The sequence below is a fragment of the Emydura macquarii genome, unplaced genomic scaffold, assembly GCF_026122565.2.
Source record: "Emydura macquarii macquarii isolate MOO-44397 ecotype Brisbane River unplaced genomic scaffold, CSIRO-AGI_Emac_v2 contig_1363, whole genome shotgun sequence".
In the NCBI taxonomy this organism is placed as follows: domain Eukaryota; kingdom Metazoa; phylum Chordata; order Testudines; family Chelidae; genus Emydura; species Emydura macquarii.
Genome location: NW_027131500.1, coordinates 950,574 through 973,189, shown reverse-complemented (window position 1 = coordinate 973,189; position 22,616 = coordinate 950,574). Strand labels below are relative to the sequence as shown.

The following is a 22,616-nucleotide window of genomic DNA, read 5'->3' as shown; positions in this document are numbered from 1 at the left end:
CCTGAAATTTTGTTTAATCCATTAAATTTCACAAACATGATATTCTTGAACAAAGTTGGTTTAAATATTTTCACAAACACCCAAAGTGAAAAATATTTGAGGAAATATTTTTTCAAGAATCATGCCAATTTCACAGACACTCAATTTAAAAAATAGATATGTTTTGTAAATTAAATAAAAACAACAGATTAGTTATAAATATTTTACCCAGCCCTACTGGACATAATTAAATTCCAAAAGATAATTATCCCAGGCGATTCAAATGGCTTCTTCTATTATCTACTGAGTGCCTTCAATTCTCATTTGAAGCCAAGGAGTTAAGCATCTTGGAGGACTGGGCCCAAATTTGACAGTCATGAGGTTTTGTCAGGTTGCTGAGGCTAAAAGCAAACTTAAGTAGCCTGCAATGCAATGAACAATAAGGGCCATGTTTTTCTTTTAATCTTTGAAGACATTACTTATTTTTGGATGAGGGAGGAATTGAAGCTAATCGAGAATCATGAATGGCTTAAAACCCACATTGTTACAAGACTCTGTCTTGTGCCCAAATACAGCATGACATGGGACAAAGAATGGAAATCTGGATCTGTCCCACTCAGTGTAGGGTAGAGGCAGTCATTCATGTACTTAATTCTGATGTTTTTGAATCAGAATCATGACAACTGTCATAGAATCATAGAAGATTAGGGTTGGAAGGGACCTCAGGAGGTCATCTAGTCCAACCCCCTGCTCAAAGCAGGACCAACCCCAACTAAATCATCCCTGCCAGGGCTTTATCAAGCCAGGCCTTAAAAATCTCTAAGGATGGAGATTCCACCACCTCCCTAGGTAACCCATTCCAGTGCTTCACCACCCTCCTAGTGAAAAAGTCTTTCCTCATATCCAACCTAGACCTCCCCGACTGCAACTTGAGACCATTGTTCCTTGTTCTGTCATCTGCCACCATTGAGAATAGCCTAGCTCCATCCTCCCTGGAATGCCCACTTCAGGTAGTTGAAGATCACTATTAAACCCCCCTCACTTTTCTCTTCTGCAGACTAAACAAGCCTAGTTCCCTCAGCCTCTCCTTGTAAGCCATGTACTCCAGCCCCCTAATAATTTTCGTTGCCTTTTGCTGGACTCTCTCCAATTTGTCCACATCTTTCCTGTAGTGGGGCTCAAAACTGGACACAATACTCTAAATGTGGCCTCACCAATGCCAAATAGAGGGGGAATAATCACTTCCCTTGATCTGCTGGCAATGTTCCGACTAATGCAGCCCAATATGCTGTTAGCCTTCTAGGCAATAAGGACACACTGTTGACTCACATCCAGCTTCTTGTCCACTGTAAACCCCAGGTCCTTTTCTGCAGATCTGCTGCCTAGCCAATCGGTTCCCAGTTTGTAGCTGTGCATGCAATTCTTCCTTCCTAAATGCAGGACTCTGCACTTGTCCTCGCTGAACCACATCAGATTTTTTTTTGGTCCAATCCTCCAATTTGTCTAAACCCATCTGTATCCTATCCCTACCTTTCAGGGTATCTACCACTCCCCCCAGTGTCATCTGCAAACATGCTGAGGGTGCAGTCTACCTCATCCTCTAGATCATTAATGAAAATGTTGAATAAAACCGGCCCAGGACCGACTCCTGGGGCACTCTGCTTGTTACAGGCTGCCAGCTAGACATCGAGCCATTGATCACTATCCGTTGAGCCCGATGATCAAGCCAGCTTTCTATCCACCTTATAGTCCATTAATCCAACCCATACTTCTTTAACTTGCTGACAAGAATACTGTGGGAGACCATACCAAAAGCTTTGCTAAAGTCAAGATGTAGCATGTCTACTGCTTTTCGCCACAGCCAGTCATCATAGAAGGCAATCAGGTTAGTCAGGCATGACTTGCCCTTGGTGAATGCATGCTGACTGTTCCTGATCACCTTCCTCTCTTCCAAATGCCTCAAAATGGATGTCAGTTCAATTCAAATGTCCAGCCACAATTCATTGCTGGATTTCCTGGCTAGGAAACCTAATTATAAATATTTCAGTGAAAAAAAGCCCGTCCAACATGACTTTCACTTGAAGTCTATAATTTGCAGCCAGATATCTTAATCACAAATGCTGTTCTTGTTGACTGGTTAATGGGTATCTAAAATTAATGCATAACTATGAGGAAGCGGGACTATATCAAGATTTAGAAACGTATGGTTTATTTTGTAATTTTGAATGCAACTCTCAGTGGTTTTGGGATATAGACTCACACTTTCTAGTGTAATAAGACTAACATCCATATGCACTAGTGATCTGGAGAGATATGAAGACAAAGATAAAATGACAGTGAATTAGAAATGGCCTAGGAGCTCTTGATAGAAACCACTGAATATTAACAAACTCAGATATGACTGATGCGTGTCAAACTCTCGTTTCCCAAGCAAATTGTCTGAACAAGAAAGAATGCTTCATTTACCTCATTGGAAACACCAGGAGAATTGTCTTGAACATAGTCCAAAAGCTTTTTAGGAGGCTGCACCATGTAAGCAGAAGTGTAGAGATGAAATGGAGGAGTATCAATGGCAGCAAGGAATGAAACATGTGGAGAAGGTGACATAGTTAGAAACTGAGTGTTGACAGTATCAGATACAAGAGTGACACATATGCAAAATGGGGGTAGACTGGAAAGAAGAGCGGGATATAATAATTTTGCAATAATTATCAAATTAATAAAATGTTAGTAATTTTAGTGAGTAGAACTTACAATTTTAAACTTGAATGGTTGAATTAATACCAACAGTTTAAAAACTGGTGAGACAGAAGAATATAGAATAAATGATTGAGTATTTATGGCCTGCTGGTGAAATTTCTATATGCACTTTACCTTTTAAAGAATAATGATAACAATAACAATTTTTGTCTTAAGATAGAAATTTTTTAGCCTGCCTATGCCTGCCTACTGTGGATGATTGATGATAAAAACTAGCTAAAAGGAGGTTAAAGTTAGTCTGTTTGATGAATATATGAGGACCTATTGTAGACTGTTCAGCTACAAATTAAAAAAAATACTTAAATATCAAATGCATTGTTTCAGTGAAAAAGAAAAATTAAGAAAACATCTAAAGCTTTAAAAATAATTTAATGGTTTGTATTAATATATATGAGTTTTCAGTACTTTCCATTTGCATATACGGGACTTGCTTCTGCTCTCACTGAAGTCAATGCGGGTTTTGCTATTGACTTAGTGAAAGCAGGGGTAGACCCAAACAGTGCAGATTAAAGTGAATGTCTATCTTAAATTAAAACTAACACCACCTCCCTATTTAAGTATGAAATTATATATCGTGTGTGTGTGTGAGTGAGAGATATACACAAAACAGGCACCATTTAAAAATGCAAAATTGGTCCATTTGTCATCATCAGGGCCGTATTATTTATTATGCACAATAGGCATACTGCCTAGGGCCTATGAAACTTTCAGGGCCTACAAAAATTTTTTTTTATATATAATTTTTTATTTTTATTTTAAAAACTATTTATTAATAGCTTAAAATCAAATTAGTTATTTCGGTCGGGGGTCTACGAAAGCAAGTGTGCCTACGAAGGTCTTAAAACGACCCTGGTCATCATAGAAACCTGTATCACCGCAGTTACTGTAGGTGCCTGTGTCAATAAATGTTGAATTTCTCTCTTTCAACTCCTATGCCCCCCAAAGTAAACATTTATTGACACAGGCACCTACATAGGCATTTATTGGCACTTCCATTAACGGTAGTATCTACTATACTTAGGGCAGGTCTACACTACTGCTCAGTAATTTACATTGCTCAGGGGTATGAAAAAGCTGCCCCCCAAAGTGATGCAAATTACAGCAACCTAAGCACTGTCCACACCGGTGCTACGTCGGAGGTGGAGTAATTATGCTGACGGGAGAGGGCTCTCCTGTTGGCATAGAGCATCTTCACCAGACACATTACAGCGTCGCAGCTGCATTGGTGCAGCTGTACCGCTGTCGCGCTTCTAGTATAGACTAACCCTCAGGACAGAGATTCCAGTGTTCCAAGCATACCAGTGTTGCATTTCTAAATGGCACCCATTTTGTGTGAGTGTATATGTGTATTAAAAGTAGATACACTCCTTCATAAAAAACTGAGTGCTTTTAGCTTTAGTCTATTTGAAATCTATAATTTTTAAAAATGTCTTCTACTTTCGATAATATAATTGTTCAAATCTAATCTTTCCAAATGCAAAGATATAGTAAAAGTAGTAAACAATTTATGTTTTATATACAACTGATATTACAGTTGGCAACTTGTATATACCACTTGTTGTATGTGTTCTATGCATCTTAATTAGTGATTAAAATCAATGTTTTGGCAGATTAAGCACTCAGTAAAGAAAATGACTGAATGTATACATTGGACCCAATTCTGCTGTTCTTTGTAAGGCAAAACTCCCATGGACTTCAGTGGGCTATTGAGTTGTGAATTAAAAATTGGGCCCATATTGTATAGAAACATATGTAAGAACACAGTGATGAAGATGCGTAGTATCTAGACATGTCTTCTTTGGTAATTGGTGAACTGCATTTTAGCAATATATTATCCTAATGTTTAAATATTAATATTCTATCCTCACTTACCGGACTTCCAAACTCCAGTTCTGAAAAGAATTTATACCAGGGTTCATTTTCTAAATCTATGTCATCTGGGTTTATGTGATCAGTCTGGAGCCGTTGTGAAGGAAAAGGGAAGGAAAAGGCACACACTGAGCAAAGTGCTAGAAATGTCATGTCACATTAACAACACAAACACACACAAAACAAATAATAGGGGGAAAGGGAATGAAATAAAACCAAGGAATGAAGATGGGATTCCATATGGAACATATTTTTGTTCAAGAGCTGTCACAGACTGGTTGTTTAAAATGCCTCCTTTTTCAGCTTGCTCTTATAGTGGTCATTGCATAATGATACACAGAATATGGAAAATGTCAAGCACATTAACAATAATTTTTCAAAAGCTGGGTGTATTATCTTTGGCAGCATGAACATTTAGGATCTAAAACCTATTATGTGTCTTTTAAAAAAAAGGAGCATTATTATATAACAAATGTAATGACTATTTGCTTGGTTTGTGTATAACATTTTGTTCAGTACACTTCATGCCAGTAGATAAAGATTCTTTGTGAAGAATACATTTAAATTGGTTTTCTTCTTTACTGTGTACAAGAAAGTGCCAAACTGACCAACGGTAGATAGACGCACGTGATTTTAACTGTTGCTTTCAGCCACTCCTGTTCTTCTTACAAAAGAAGGCATGTTAAATTCTATATCTTTTCAACCTGAAGCTAAGCACACAGCACAGAGAAGCAATATGCATCATGCAGGCATGATTATGTTAAAAAGCCATTTCAGCCTATATAATGGAACTGCTGTCTATTTAAATCCTCTTGTTTGAAATTTATAATATTAATAATTATGGATTTTGAGTGCTTTTAAAAAAATCTTTTGTCTAATGCAGACCTTTTGATTTCATAAAACATTTTTACATTGACAATGCATTCATTTTCATATGAAAATTCTCACATTTTGCAGCAAAAAAAATGGGAGTGAGTTACAGATAGCACGAGGGCTGCCATTTTAGCCAACACACCTGGGATTGAATTGGGGATCTCCAAAGTTAAATACATGAGCTGCTACAGCTTGAGTTAAAGAACCAAGCTTGGGGCTATAACACCTCATGTCCTCGTAGATTGGCACAGAAGAGGACCCTGTACCACACAGACCAATGGTTTACAACAGCATAAAGGAAACTGCTCAATGAGCAGAAAAATAAGTAACAGAATTCTTCATCCAGCATGGGGGGAAAAAAAAAAAAAAAACAAAAACGGTGCAAAACACTGGCAGCTCTAGTATTTAATTTATTTTAAACTTTGTTTTCCTAATTACTTTGCAAAGGATATTGGATTCTTTTGTACAGCCTGAAATAAACTATCATGTAGCACAAAGGAACTGTGTACACTTACTTTAAAGTCTCTGAAAAACAGCCTCCTTACTTTTAAACTAATATTATTGTATTTAAAATATAGTAATGTATAGCTATAGTATGTCAGTTTATTATATCACCTAAACTAAATAAGCCATGCCTGCATGAAGAATGATAATGATGGTGGTGATTCAGTAGGCAACACAGGACATGAGTCAAGTGGGAGCCAATGTCTCAAGATAATGTTATGGGCACAATGCCAATTTTTTCCCATGAAAAATAACACTGATGTCTTGACCATTTAAGGTAATTAGACATCCCATGTCATTTTTCTAGCAGAAACTCAAAGGGTTTGATTTAATCACAACAGATCACCAATCTGGCTCTGTTGAACAATTAACAGCACTGTTAAACTATCTAGATCTAGGTATTTATAAGATATTACTATAGCACCTAAGCACTACCCAAGACTTTATAGATTTATCCTCACAGCACTCCTCAGATGTAGGGGAAACACTCTTCCAGTTTTACAGATGGGGAACTGAAGGCCAGAGATAAATGACTTGCCTATACCACATACCAGAGAAGGAAGTGATTTCAGGTCTCCTGAATCATACTCTTACACTCTTGCCATAAGACCATCCTTCATCTCCACAATATTTATAGTTCAATATTACTATTGGCAATCTGCTGTGATTCAATACAACATACCTTCCAAGACTTAAATAGAAAAATTCCATTGAATTTGGCTTTGTGAATTGGCCACTCCAGATTTGCTACTTTATTCCAGTCTTTAATTAATTAAATATGTCTATTTTAGAAGAGCACATAAACTAGAGAAATCTAGTGTACGTTAACTGAAGACAGAGGTGAAGGTAGTACAAAGGAAAACATATAAATAAATCATGACTGCAGAGAACTAATCAGTAGTAGATCTTATTCTTCAAATTACAATATTTGGCCTATTCCATTTTTTGCACACCTTTTTGAAACACACCATGATTATGAACTAGATAACCTGGGAAAAAGGTAAAAACCAAATGCTTTGTCTCATTCCCAGAGACTAAGGGCTTGTTTATACAGTGGGGTAATGCACTCTGTAAGAGTATGGTTGCTAAAGTGCACTAACATACTGTGCATTAATTGGTCCATGTAATTCACTAACACAGTGCTGTTTGAAACAGTACTACGTTCAGGTGCGCTAGGGAACCATTAATGCACACCAGTAGGGTCTACATAGACCAATTAATGCACAACACATTAGTGCATTTTAGAAATCACACTTCTGTAAAGCACATTTCCTCACAGCGTAGACAAGCCCCGAGTCATACTACATTTAACTCTGCGGACACAAGAGCACTTTATATAGATTTTCATGCCAGAGGGCATTTTCCTTAAAGGCACATTGACATATGGAGTAAGCTAACCATTGATTCAGGATATCACAGAGTTAATCTAGAGTGTATCATTGTGCCCTGGATAACAACATTTCCAACTATACTAACAAAGAATGGAAAATGGAAGATGGATTAGCCAGATTCTAGGGTTCTATGCTGCATCTCCTGAAACTGGACAGCAAGAGGGAGCAGTATAGGGCCACATATGCCAGCCCAAACCTGCTTCAGGGATGGGCTTCCAGGATTTTATGATCCCTATAGACCACCAGGGCAGCCTATAGGGATTGAGGTGGAGGCCATAATCTTACCATTCCTTCTTGCCATCCTAAAATTTCTCTGTTATTGATTTAAAAACAAATAGAGGCTGTATTTCTGCTAGTTCAGCAAAAGCTGGAAATGATGGATTTGTCTGGAGTTTCTCAGTCTTTGAATTGTTCAGACCCCTTATATAACCTTTCCCCAAAGTATAGCATGAATACACAAAGAACTAGAATAAGACAAAACTTTCTTTATGGGAATAGGACACATCATTTACAGATTGAGCAGCAGAGGGCAGCAAATTTAACCAAAAGTGCACGGTGCAAGTGGTGCAACTATAGCTAACATGGTTATAAACTTTTTGTAGCTATCACAGTGAGTTTGCTGGAAGCTGAGCTTTGCCTCTTTTCAAAGCATTGCACAGGGCTTTGGCCACACAACTCCCACTGACTATAATGGGAATCATTTGTCTGAAAACGTAGACACTCTCAGTAGTCCCTCCAATCCTCAGATCAATTTTGTTGTTGATCTCTGGACTCCCTCAGCTTTGTCAATATCTTTCTTCTAATGTGCTTAGAATTGAAACATGCCAGATATGTCACACTACAGTCACACAGGAATAGGGTGACCAGATGTCCTGATTTTATAGGACAGTCCTGTTATTCAGGGCTTTTTTGGTAATAGGTGCCTTTTACCCTCCATCCCCTATCCCGATTTTTCACACTTTCTGGTCACCCTACACAGAAAGGACCTATTACCTTCCTGCTTTGTGAGGTGATGCTGCTGCATGCATGATGCTGCAGCCATAAATTGCATTGGCCTTTTTTGTATCCATAGCACATAGCAAATCAGACATGATTTTGCAATCTATAATCATCCATAAGTCTTTTTCAATATTACTGTTTCCCAGGTTGCTCCATACAAAGCACAGTACATGGCTTTTGAATTATTTGACTGCAGATGTTGAATAATACTGAACCTAACATAGATTTTTAGTAGATTCTTCTACTCTTTCTTAATTTGATACATTGCCATGAATCATTTTCCTTTATTTAGTCTTTTAGCCAGTTTTCAATTAAATTTGCCATGTACTATTTAATGAATACAGTATACAATAATTTAATTAAATCCAAATACATTATACATCATATGCTGCCTTTCCTTCATCCATTAGTATTGTAATTCTGCCAGAAAATATATTATTTCATGTCACTTAACTTTTATAATCAATAACAGTCACTCCGTGGAAATTTCTAAACTGATGTTATGCTGACAGTTTAGCAATGTGTTAATGGATTTAGAATCTGCTCAAACGGAAGCTATTTTAGGGGCAGCACAATACTTTGCTAATGTATTTTGCATAAATTCCTCATTTTCAAATCCTTTTGAAAACTGAAATACACAGCACTGAAACATTCCTCTCCCCTGAATGTATTAATTTTGTAGCTGCACATTCACACTTTGAGAACACTTGCTCTGCAAAGAGATGATTGCCTGTAACTACATCAGCCAATTGGCTGATCTTGCAACCTTTTGGAGAAGTTCACTGACTGCGAAGAGTCTGCTTCGGTGAGTAAGGATTACTTGTGGAAGAAAAGGTTGCAGGATTAGGCTCCAATCCTCCCTATCCAATCAGAAGACAGGATCCTTGTATTGGAAAAGCTTGTTTTATTTGCTTAAGAAATCTCCAGCAATGGTCATACATTTTTAGCAAAAAATCACCACATTATTTCATCACATCTCTTCATTAATGTTGAAAAATTATATTAGCACATTCCTCAGCATTGCAGGAATTACTCTTGAATTACTCTTGTTATTTATTTTTCATATCAGAAAGTCAAAATGTATTAGAAATATGTGTCCCCATATGAAATATCTCTAATTTTCAAAAAGCCATTTTTTACCTTGAGCCTGCCATTAATCACTTGCTGAAGATTGTTTGCAATTGAAAATGCTGGTAAATGATCCTATCTGTAATATGGCCACTGTGAGAGAATAATCACTCAGCAAAAATATAATTACTTTTTCACAGAACTGTTTGTAAATTCAGCTTGAGAATAACTACCAACTCTCATAACTCAGGGAAATTTTAGTAAATCATCAGAACAATTTATCATTTTAAGAGGCCGATGCTGAAAAGTGAAATTCCCCATTGAAAGAAAGTCCCAGTTCTGTAACAGCCCTATTTCATAGAATCTCACAGCTTGCAATAGAAGCTAGTTAACCGGACCCACATTATTACATAAATCATAGAAAAATATGATGAAACAGGCCCATCAGTGCAATTCTTTAACATACTGTTGACATACTATATGTACCATAATCCATGCATGCAATATATTTATTTTTAGATTTATAAAATGAGCCCTCTGAATGCCTGTATAATAATACTTAAGCACATAAAAACACTATTAAATACAGAAACTTGCTCTTAAAAACACGAGTCTATCAATAATTCCATCTTAAAGGAAAAAGATAACATGATATGCATCAATCTCGATAAATGATGCTGTATCGGAACACTACCAGGGTACTGTAGAAGATCTGGTTGCATATGCCTTTTCAGTGAATGGAAACTTAGATTAGTGGTCATTTTGCAAGCATTAGATTTCAGCCTTATTAGATATGCTTGTGAGGAATCTCACAACTGCAGACATATGGCTTGGAAAAGAGCAATAAAGGATTTTTTTAGTCATAGGTTAGTGTATTGCCAACCAATGTTCTTGAGATGACTCCATTAGGCACATATCCTGAACACACTGTAGGATTTTTTCTATATAGTGGCATGATACCACATGCACGTGCGTAACTCTTGTGCTGACTATGTGTTGATAAAATTATTGCAAACAGGTGATGAATTAAGTGCTGGATATGCATTCAAATTGCAACAAGTAGTTTCCATGAACTTACATGATCTGACATGTAAAAGGTGCTTAATTTCTCACAGTGACTCTTTGATTTCTTTTTAACGCCAAAGAAACTAAATTGAACAAGTAAGCCAAATAAATCCTAAATTTTCTACACAACTATCCAAGAGGATCAAGGCAGAATTTACCACGTGAGTTGACCAAACTCCAAATATGAAAATGGACATTCAATACTATTTATAATAAGGAGTCAAAATAATAAGTAAAAATGTAACTCTCACTAAGCATTTTGTTGTGTGAACACATTTCATATACACCTCTTACCGGTCTTTCATGTTCAAGAATTGATGACTTCCCCGGCTCATATTCAAAAATACTTCTTGGTTCAGAACGGAATTTGCGGGTATCTACTTTTCTGTCAGGAGGATCCCAGTCATTTCTAAATAACAAATATAAACAGTCGAGTGGGATTGTCTTTTCCATGAACACTGAAACTCTGTACAAGGCATATAAATGTCAGCAGTTCCACTGCATCATACAACTTGATTTCTCTTCCCAGCCTCAGTCATGAAAGCTACAGCCAACCTTACCAGGTTACGCAAAGGCAGCAAACATGCAGATTTTAGTCTATCAGATGTGGATTTTATTCTACATTTTTAGTACAGACTAGAGGCAAAATCCTGCTTGTCTTACTCACATAGTTAGTCCACTGACTTCAAGGGACTTCAAAGGAGGAAAGTGAGTAGGATTTGGCCCAAAATGCATGAATATAATATTAAGATAGAGATATAACCCTTATAAACTCTTCAGATCAGACACCCTGAGTGAAACTCTAGTCCTATTGAGTCAATGGGAGGTGACTTCAGTGGCGCCAGGATTTTATCCATTATCTTCAGAACTATCTATAAATTGCCTATCAGCTTGTTGGTGCTATCCAAAGAAAAAAATATCACTTGTATTCTATTTTAATTAGGTTCTTATATTACATCCCTCACCATAGTATCTCAGCACCTACTTGGACTACATTTTCTTTGTGGTTGTCAGCTATCACATTGTAATGGCAGGAACTTTCATTTCATAGCAGTTTTTGCCATCGCTAGCCATGTTTCATTTAGGATGACTACAGCCTACATGTCTTTTTAATTAGAAGTGTGGCAAATGACCTCACATGGTGAGGGTGTCACTGGTAATCGCTACATGTGTTCACAGTAAGAGCTAGCAAACCTTTGTAAATTATGTCAGCCTATGTTGCATCATATGATGTGACATAGCTTTAAGTGACCTGACATGAAGCAATACATGTCATGTTTTATCATGCGCTTAAAAAGTCTATACAGTAGTTTTTTGTTGAAAGTGCACAACATAGGTATGTTCGTAGGAGCCAGTGCTTGGAAACAGACATCTCTGTTGTTGGATTACTGTATATTTCAAGTAAAGTAAAACCATCTGGTTCACTTACTGTATATAACTGAGAAGAAATTGTGCTTTCAAAGCAGAAAATTGAAATTATGCCTCCCAAGAATGAATGAGAATATGGAAGAGTTATGTATAGGTTGCATTTTATTCAAAATAATTCAGAGAATTTAAGTCATTTTGAAGACAAACAGATGCCATTAAAATTCAGATTTATATTCATTTTACTTCATTTACAATTTTTAGCCCTTAATCCCTTATGTGCTGTGACTTTTTTGTGTCTGACTGATAATGTGAAGCATACTGTATCTTGCCTCCCAGCTCAAAAGATGTAATGCATGTGGACTCTAAACCTTCTTAGGTGAGGGTTTAAATACTTTTGTTTCATACACAATTAAAAAAAATCTCCCAGTGGCAAGAAAGACTCACTTTTTTAATTCTAGTGCCATGGTTTACTGGGGCACTATAGCTGTCAGGAGTACACAAAGCTAAAGACTTCAGAATTCCCCAATCTGCAGAATTTAGATTTCTTCTGTCAGTTTTATCATCCAGCAGATTAAAATAGAGGGGACAAATCTAAATTAATGTGTGGAATTGTTTCTCCAGGCAAAATGAATTGCAAGAGATCTTGGTTTCTGACTCCTAAAAGGTTCGTCACTTTTACCTGGCCAGGTGGCAGGACTATCACCACAACTCCACAATTTGAGTAAAGGTAAGCAGTTCTGCATTTCTGTATTGCATACTAAAGAAAGGCTTTGGGAGGCACCTACACTGTAATCACAAGCAGAGGTTCTTATCCTGCCCTTGCCAACTAGATCACAGCAACAGTCATCAATCTTAAACAAGGTACCCAGTTCTGGGGAAAGCTAAGGCCCTAAAATACAAAAGACAGATAGGAAAGCAAAGATAATTTATTTTCACCTTATAGAAGACATTTCTTAAAGGGGAAACCAAACCAATTAAACTCGGGTTCAAGTGTTTAGTCCTGAGTGGTTCACTCGAGCAGTTAAGATTATTATATGATGTTAGATTATTAGAATATTATGAGATTATAATATGACATTCCACTCCTTGCTCACATTGATAATAGAGTAAAACAAATTAAGTTATCTTCTGGAATGATTTTATATTCAGATTTTTTGAAAAGCTGTAATGATAGGATCAATTGGTTGAATGTTCAAAAGCAGCCTGAATGGGAACATCTACACAGCTATTTAATGCTGCAGCGTGATCCTTGCGAGCCAGACTCTGTAGACCCAGGCTCTTAGACTTGCCAATACTGGTGATTTTTTGGAGTGCAGATGTACCCAGAGTCTCAAAATACTTTTATGCACCAATACAAAGTCATAGTGGGAAATGGTCACTGCAGCCTGGATTGTTCTGAAGTACAGGAGGCAGGACAGCCCTATGGAAGAAAGTAGGTGTTCACTATGCTTTATAAGGTATCATTGGCATGAGACTTCCTAGGCTCCTTAAGTACCAATGCCAGACAAGGCAGCACCAAGCACAGTGCCCACACTTAACAGAAGCACTAACATCTTTTAACGTCTGAACACCCCACTGAGTCATGGCCTTGTTCTCATAAGAGCGCCATGCAGGGTCAAACCAGTGGTCCATCTAGCCCAGTATCCTGTCTTCTGACAATGGCCAATGCCAGATGCTTCAGAGGGAATGAACAGAAAAGAGCAATTTATCAAGTGATCATCCCAGCTTCTGGAAGTCAGAGGTTTAGGGACACCCAGAGCATGGGGTTGTGTCCCTGAGCATCATGGCTAATAGTCATTTATGGACCTATCTTCCATGAATTTATCTAATTATTTTTTTAACCTAGTTATACTTTTGACCAACACAACATCCCCTGGCAATGAGTTCCAAAGATTGACTGAGTGTTGTGTGAAGAAATATTTCCTTATGTTTGTTTTAAACCTGCTACCTATTGATTTAATCAGGTGACCCCTAGTTCTTGTGTTGTGTGAAGGGGTAAATAACACTTCCTTATTCGTTTTATAGATCTCTATCATATACCTCCATTAGTTATCTCTTTTCTAAACTGAACAGTCCCAATCTTTTAAATCTCTCCTCATCTGAAAGCTGTTCCATACTCCTAGTCATTTTTGTTGCCCTTCTCTGTACTTTTCCCAATTCTAATATATCTTTTTTGAGATGGGGCAACCAGAATGCACACTGTATTCAAGATGTGGATTTACATAGGGGCATTATGATATTTTCTGTCTTATTATCTATCCCTTTCCTAATGGCTTCTAACACTTTGTTAGCTTTTTTGACTGCTGCGGTACATTGAGCAGACATTTTCAGAGAACTATCCATGATGATTCCAATATCTCTTTCCTGAGCGATAACTGCTAATTTAGACCCATTGTTTTGTATGTGTAGTTAGGATTATGTTTTCCAGTGTTCACTACTTTGCATTTATCAACATGAATTTCATCTACCATTTTGTCACCCAGTCACCTGGTTTTGTGAGATTCCTTTGTAATTCTTCGTAGTCCTTGGACTTAACTATCTTGATTTATTTTGTATCATCTGCAAACTTTGACACCTCAGTGTTTACCCCTTTTCCAGATAATTTATCAATATGTTGAACGGCACTGGTCTCTGTAAAGATCCTTCGTGGATTCTGTTATTTACCTCTCTCCACTGAAAAAACTGACCATTTATTCCTATCCTTTGTTTGCTATCTTTTAACAGTTACTGATCCATGAGTGGACCTTCTCTCTCATTCCATGACTGCTTACTTTGCTTAAGAGCCTTTGGTGTGGGACCTTGCCAAAGGTTTTCTGAACATCCAACTACACTATATCCGCTGGCTCACATTTGTCCACATGCTTGTTGACACACTCAAAGAATTTTAATAGATTGGTGAGGCATGATTTCTCTTTACAAAAGCCATGCTGCCTCTTCCCCAATTCATCTTGTTCATCTACGTGTCTGATAATTCTGTTTTTTACTATAGTTTCAACCCCTTTGCCTAGTACTAAAGTTAGGCTTATTGGCCTGTAATTGCCTGGATCACCTCGGAGCCTATTTTAAAAAACAGCGTTACATTAGCTATCCTCCAGTAATCTGGTACAGAAGCTCATTTAAGTGATGGGTTACATATCACAGTTAGCAGTTCTGAAATTTCATGTCTGAATTCCTTCAGTATTCTTGGGGGAATACCATTTGGTCTGGTTACTTATTACTGTTTAATTTATCAATTTGTTCCAAGACCTCTTCTCTTGACACCTCAATCTGGGAAAGTTCCTCAGATTTATCACCTCTAAAGAATGGTTTAGGTATGGGAATCTCCCTCACACCCTCTGGAGTGAAGACCAAAGCAAAGAATTCATTTAGCATCTCCACAATAACCTTGTCTTTCTTGAGTGCTCTATTAGCCCCTTGATAGTTCAGTGGCCCACTGATTGTTTGGCTGGCTTCCTGCTTCTGATGTACTTAAAAAAAATTGCTGTTAGTTTTGTGTCTTTTGCTACTTGCTCTTCAAATTCTTTTTTGGCCTGCCTAAACATACTTTTACACTTGTTGTTAGAGTTTATACTCCTTTCTATTTTTCTCACTAGTATTTGACTTCTAATTTTTAAAAGATGTCTTTTTTGTCTCTAACTGCCTCTTTTACTCTGTGTTTAGCTATGGTAGCTTTTTTTTTTTTTTTGGTCCTCCTACTGATTTTTTTTTTATTTGCAGTATAGATTTAATTTGAGCCTCTATTATGGTGTTTTTAAAAAGTTTCATGCAGCTTGCAGGCACTCGTGACTGTTCCTTTTCATTTCTGTTTAACTCGTCTCCTTATTTTTGTGTAGTTCCCCTTTTTGGAGTTTAATGCTACTGTGGTGGGTTGCTTTGGCATTTCCCACCTACAAGAATATTAAATTTAATTACATTATGGTCAATATATTACCAAGCAGTTCAGCTATATTCACCTCTTGGACCAGATCATGTGCACCACTTAGGACTAAATCAAGAATTGCCTCTCCTCTTGTTGGTTCTAGGACTAGCTGCTCAAAAAAGCAATCATTAATGGTATCTAGCGATATTTTATCTCTGCACCCTGTCCTGAGGTGACATGTGCCCAGCCAATATGGGGATAGTTGAAATCCCCCATTCTTATTGGGTTTTCTGTTTTTGTAACCTCTGTAATCTCCCCAAGCATTTCACAATCACCATCCTGGTCAGGTTGTTGGTAGTATATTCTGATTGCTACACTCATATTGATCAAGCATAGAATTTCTATCCATAGAGAGTCTACGGTACAGTTTGATTAATTTAAGATTTTTACTCAATGCGTTTTTTCCACATAGAGTGCCACTCTTCCACCAGCATGACCTACTCTATCATTGTTATACATTTTGTACCTTGGTATTACTGTGTCCAATTTATTATCATCATTCCACCTAGTTTCTGGTATGCCTATTATATCAATAACCTCATTTAATGCCGGACATACAAGTTCACCCATCTTAGTATTGAGACTTCTTGCATTTGTATACAAGCATTTATAAAATTTGTCAATATTTAGTCATCTCTCTTCATGTGATGTAATTGAATGGGACTCTTTTTCATTTAATTGTTTCTCTTCAGTTCCTACCTGTACTTTATCAACTTCTATCCAGTCCTCTTTACTAAGATATATAGTATCCCCTTTAATAAATCCTCCCCTAAGGTGTGTGCCTGTCCGACCTCTGTGCTCCTCTGAACCTGTCAGCTTTCCCCCAGTCCTTAGTTTAAAAACTCTGTGATGGTCTTTTTAATTTTACATGCCAGCAATCTGATTCTATTTTGGTTTAGGTGGAGTTCATCCTTCTTCTACAGGCTCTTCCTTTCCAAAAAGGTTCCCCACTTCCTAAAAAGCCCTAAATCTCTCCTCCAAACACCACCATCTCATCCACACATTGAGACTGCAGTTGTCTGTCTGTCTAACTGGCCCTGAGGATGGAACTGGAAACACTCCAGAGAATGCTACCTTGGAGGTCCTAGACTTTAATTTCTCACCTAGTAGACTAAAGTTAGCTCCATGACCTCTCTGTCCTACCTTTTCCCATGTCATTGGTACCTGATCACCGGTCATTAACATGACCAGCAGAGTCTATGTGGCACTGCACATAAGTCTATCTAGCTGTCTGGAGAGGTCCGCAACCTTCACACCTGCCAGGCAATTCACCATGCAGTTCTCCCGGTCATCACAAACCCAACTATCTCATGGTACTTCTACATCCATTACTTTTATTAGTTGATTGCAGTGTTGTGTTTACTATGGACCCTTTCCCCCTCCCCCGCAGTAAATCTGCTTACTTTTCAGGTGTAGATCTCTCTCTCGGACGAAGTGGTGGGATCGGAGGTGGTACATGTGGAGGAGGTATAGGGGAGGAGACCTTAAAGGCATCAGTGCCATTGTCCGAAATGCTTTTCGACAATGGTCTGTATGTCTGTGTCTTTGCAACAGGGTGTGACTGAGCGGGGAAGGCTGGACTATAACTACCTAAAGTAAAACAAAACACAGAGATAACAAAAATGTCAGAATCCATCTTAATAAACAAAAACCACTCATTTAACAAATCAGAGATATCAAGAACTTGTAAATTTTAGAAACACATTGGTGAGTACTGTGTGTGTTTTCAAATAATTGTTATAGATCTATATACTGCCCCTCTTCCCTGCCCCACCCTCAGTATACATATACACACGCCAATAAGGGTCAGGACATTTCATAGGAATTAATCACCAGCTGGGGGGAGATAATAGCTGAGGTTCAGCTCATGGTCATTAACTGCAACCTGTTATTAGTCCCCCAGAATTGTCCTGTCCTCAGCTGTTATTGGTGTCATAGGCTGAGAAGGAAAAAAAAAATAGACACGTCTTTTTCATTCTTTTTAGTGAATGTACTTTGGGTTTGTATGTAAAAGCATCCCTACATAATTAGAGCTGTGGACAATTATCCAGTCAAATTTCTTGACTAAGCTCTCAGGAGTCCATTTAGATCATGAACTATGAATATACACACATGCTCTTGATAACACATAAAATAGCAGCATGGGAGAATCATTGAAAGCAACCTGGAAACTGAAATTAAAAAACTCTTAAAAGCTCTTTTTACATAATGTGCAATACTTTATGTGTGTATATTTCAGTCACATGATAAGAGGGTTTTGTTCTAGTAAAATACCACTGCCATATGATTCCTATCTTCTGAAAGATTTGAAATTTACAGGAATAAAATGTCACTTTTTTAGTGCTAAATAATGTCAATTCCAGTAGGAAAAATTAACAAGATCACAAAACAGAAGCATCATGACTAGATTTTCTTAATGTCGTATAATCTAAAAATATGACAGTTGTATAAAACATGCTTATCTTCACTTGTATACGTAATTACAATTAAAACTTTCATACTGTACTTTACTCTTTAGTTTAATATACAAGAGTCAAACTATTCACTATCATTAATGAGAATAAATGTAATTTAGTCAGCGATTACAATATTACAATATTCTGCATTGAGAGGGCCACATCTGCAATACGTTTCTGATTAATTCTATAGTAAGAAATAAAGCAAAATGAGGCTTTGCCACATTAGTTGAACAAAGACACAAACCAGTGCAAAGATCAAGCAGAATGAGGACAAAATTTTTGTTACACCAACTGAATAAGAGCAGGCCTGAATGGTTAACTATCATTGGTGCTCGCTGACACTAACAAAATACTCATTGGAAGTGAGGGAATAATTCCTACCAGTATTATATGCATATGCAGCATTATACATGTCTGTGCCATCATCTATAAAAAGAAATATATATGTTACAGTAGTGAAATACCTGTCAGTATATCATAGCAAGGCAGCTTTGTCTTTGCAAACACAAACAGAAGATTAGTGGCAATCAGCTCTCACTCCCCGTATACATGTTTTCTGGAGTTTGTCTTTTTATCACAGGCTATTTTTATCATCCCATTCTGAATGACATCTTGTTGCCATGCTACTCAGATTGCACAGTTACTGGTTCACCCCAAATTGTGAGTTATAGTCATTCTTTTCTATTCAACCTCTCTCCCCTCACAGCCATTCCCTCTCCTGTCAGGTTTCCTCTTATTAGAGGACAGTAAAGTATCATTCCTGCTGTGAAAAAAACTTCTTACATCTGGCACTGTTTTCCAGTGGCTAGAACAGGGGATTGGGAGACATCATTTGGTGTTTTTACATTTTTGATTCTGCCATTGATGTCCTGTGTGACCATAAGCAAATCAACCTAGCTACATCAATTTCCCCATCAGTAAAACTGGGATAACAACAGTTCCCTTTCTCCTTCAGCAAGGTATAATGAAGCATTATTATTGTTTGTAAAGTGCCTTGACATTCTTGGATAAAAGGGAGAATAAGCAAAAAAAATTATTATTAATAAGATTAATAATATTACAGAAGCTCCTTTTCTTCAAAAAATAATTTATTTAGAAATTAATAGGAAGATAGAGGAAAATAAATAGTTTAAATGGAGAGGCAGCATATTGCCTCATCCAGTAGGCTTCATAGGTCTAGCGCACATGAGCTCTGTAACAAAAAGTAGGATAACAGCAATGACCATCCTGCACCCAGCTAAGTCCTAGTCACTCAGACTGTAGATGGCTACAGGCAAATTCTTTGCTGCTGAGAACATCTCACTGACTTTTTGTGCTGTACATGATCAGATAGGCTTTATAATTGTTCTTTTCTTCCTTATCACCTTTATTTTTTGTAAGTACTAAAAATAAATCCATCAAAAAAGTACATGGTCTTTTGTCGAAAAAACACTTCTGCTGTAATAACATTTATCATACTGACTTAGCTTGGAGAAATTCCCAATGGGTTCTATTCAACATCTAAAACTCAATGACCATAACCTTGGTATTATTAGAAAGCAAGCCACCAAAATGCATGGAAAATGCATTTCTTAATGCCACTCAGAGTGATGTAGCAAACAGAAAAACATATACTTACCAGGCTTGTGAACCATATGGATTTGCTTGAACATTGTCTTATACCAATCCTTTGGCCTGTCAACTGTCTAAATAAAACACAGTTTACAACAATTAGCTAAAGAAACAAAAGATCAATGGTGACATGTTAGATCAAATTCAGACCTGCTTTAATTCCACGGATTTTTAAAGAGATTAATTAAGGATAAATTTGGCCCATTGTGTTCAGTCCCTGATTGATCCCTCCCACACATTCTCGTTCAAATGTTATACTCGTGTTTTTCATTCACTGTACAGCTTCAAGGTTCCCCCTGACTCTTCAACTCATCTCTAAATATCTTTCAGAGTTTGGAATCTGCTTTTGGATACAAAGACAGTATTTACAGAACATAGGAGTGGCCGTACCAGATCAGTGGTCCTATTTATTGCCCTGCCTCTGACAGTGTCCAGGACCAGATTCTTTATAGGAAAGTGCAAGAAACTTAACACGGAACAATTACCAGCCCACAGGAAAAATTTCTTCCCAACTCCAGGCAGTTAGTGATTAACATAAAATCATCTCAAAATAAAATTGTTACTGAATGCAGCTGTGGAAATTTTCATTACCTGTGTAAACGTCTTTTTTAATGCTACTAGGAACTTGATCTTCATGACATCTTATAGCAATGAGTTCCATAAGTTAATTACACATTATTTAAAAATAGTATTTCCTTAGTTTTACATTTGTTGCCTTTTAATTTGACTGAATGTCCCCTGATTCTTGTATCAGAAGAAAGGATAATCAAGAGCACTCAGTTTACCTTCTGAATACCATTGCATTATTTTGTATCTTGTGACGTTTCCTCTAGAAACTGAACAGTTCCAATGTTTTCAATCTTTCTTTTTATGGAAATCTCTCCAGGCCTCTAACTACCTTCCTCACCCACTTTGAACCCTTCTAGTTCTGCAGTATTTTTTTTGAGATAGGATGACCAGAACCGAAACAGTATTCTAGGTAAAGGGAGATTACTGATTTATATAATAGAAAATAATCTTGAAAACATTATTTTGCCATCCTGTTCTTAATATAATCTAACATTTTGGTTTTTGTAACCATTGGTGAGCAGTGAACAGAACTTTTTATTCAGATGTCTACAATGAAACTCACATTGTTAGATGAGTGGTGATCATTTAGAGCCTTACAATATATATGAAAAGTTCAAAATATACCTTGCAATGCCATTACCATGCATTTGCCATTGTTGATTTTTTTTCTGATTATCATGCTGCCCATTCACATTCACCCTCTGAAGTTCCCCAAAGTCTTCTCTAGTCCAAATTAACCTAAATAATTTGGACATCTGAACGTTTTATCACCTCACTGTTCATTCACCCTCTTTTCTAAGTCACAAATAAATATTTTAAACAGCAGTTTGCTTACCTATGTTAAAAGAGGGACTTTTTTTCTCTTTTAAATGCTCCTTACTACAGTCATTTTATATTTAATCCTTCTATTTTGTTAACCCCTAAAACTGCACTCTGAAAAGCTATCATTGTATGTAACTGGACAGAAGCTGCTCCTTACTACAAAGTTTGTCTGCAAGACTTTTTGTGAAAAAAAAAATTAGGTCTCACAAAACTGCTAATGTATGACATAAAATACCACTGTATACAACAGACCAATTCAATCTCTCCTGTTTTTCACATGGATATGAAAAGAGCGAACACTCAACTGAAAACACCAGAAATCTGTTGAAGGGAAGGGAGTTGGGCCTAAGCAGCAATACCTTCTGTCCCATCTCTGATCGCAAGGAATTTATGTGACCTGAAATTTAGAATGGTTGGTTTGCATGGAATGGGCATGCTCAAGGAACAGCTGCTCTGTGTTGCATTATCCCCTACCTCCATCCCCCACCCGCAAACTCATAGGGATTAATTCTGATCTTGTTAACATTAATTCCCAAGGGTTGGTTATATCTCTATACTTGCAAGATTCTGGAGAAGGATGATTTAGTTTGATTTATGAAGAAGCCATTGGACCTGTGCTTTCAATGTGTCCTTGCTCATGTTGGGCAAGAAATAATCCTCCAACAGAGTTTGAATGGGGGGGTGGTGAAAATCTATGAGAATTAATGCAAGTGTCACCATTAATCCCTATGATTATATCCTCACAGTTTGTCAAAGAATAAAGGTGCATAGATGTCCCCAGGCCCAACATCCTTGCTGACATTCACATTCCCTTCAAATCTATGGAAATCCAATCATGCAGAATACATGGAGAGAGGCTTTCTTGGGGCCAGAGGAGGGAGGCCATGATATTATTAAATTTCAGTTCTCCTCCCTAAAACATATTTTTGTACACTTGAGCAGGTTTTGCCCTTCAATCCTCTGATCCTATGTTTTGAGCAAAATTAAATGAATTGAGGAGGGATAAATTAATTTTTTAAAATAGACAACTTAAATTTACATGAACGAACTCCACAAGCCATCCATTACCCTGGGAATTATCTGTGTTCACTCATGCATCTAGTCATTTTAGATACCATGCTGACTCACGTGTACTACATTAATTGCAATTAAATAGTGAGACATAGTTATTATATTTGAATGAATAATCAGGGAAAAGATATCAAAAGAGCAAAAGAAAAATCTGCAGGTGGTACTTGGGAGACCCGATAATCATTTTCAGTGTTGTAACAATCCATCAGAAAATGCACAATTAAAGCAATCATTAATGATTCTCAGTGGAGTTTTTTCACTTTGCCCTACATTCTATTTCACGTATGA

General features: G+C 37.2%; 1 protein-coding gene across 28 annotated transcripts in view; it reads right to left on the bottom strand.

Annotated features, from left to right (window-relative positions):
• Positions 1-22,616, bottom strand: part of SORBS2 (sorbin and SH3 domain containing 2) — a 400,789-nt gene that overhangs the window by 60,036 nt on the left and 318,137 nt on the right. For 25 of the 28 annotated variants that reach the window (XR_010920450.1, XM_067551608.1, XM_067551605.1 and 22 more), the window contains 6 exons: positions 19,873-19,939; positions 18,636-18,680; positions 17,199-17,385; positions 10,803-10,917; positions 4,612-4,695; positions 2,446-2,502 (listed from right to left, as the gene is read on the bottom strand). Coding sequence is in view for 27 of the 28 variants with exons in the window: in XM_067551608.1 (XP_067407709.1) it covers positions 2,446-2,502; positions 4,612-4,695; positions 10,803-10,917; positions 17,199-17,385; positions 18,636-18,680; positions 19,873-19,939 (555 nt within the window). In the remaining variant the exon portion in view is untranslated. The remainder of the gene's footprint in view (positions 1-2,445; positions 2,503-4,611; positions 4,696-10,802; positions 10,918-17,198; positions 17,386-18,635; positions 18,681-19,872; positions 19,940-22,616) is intronic. The other 3 variants (XM_067551616.1, XM_067551630.1, XM_067551631.1) reach the window with 1 other exon arrangement.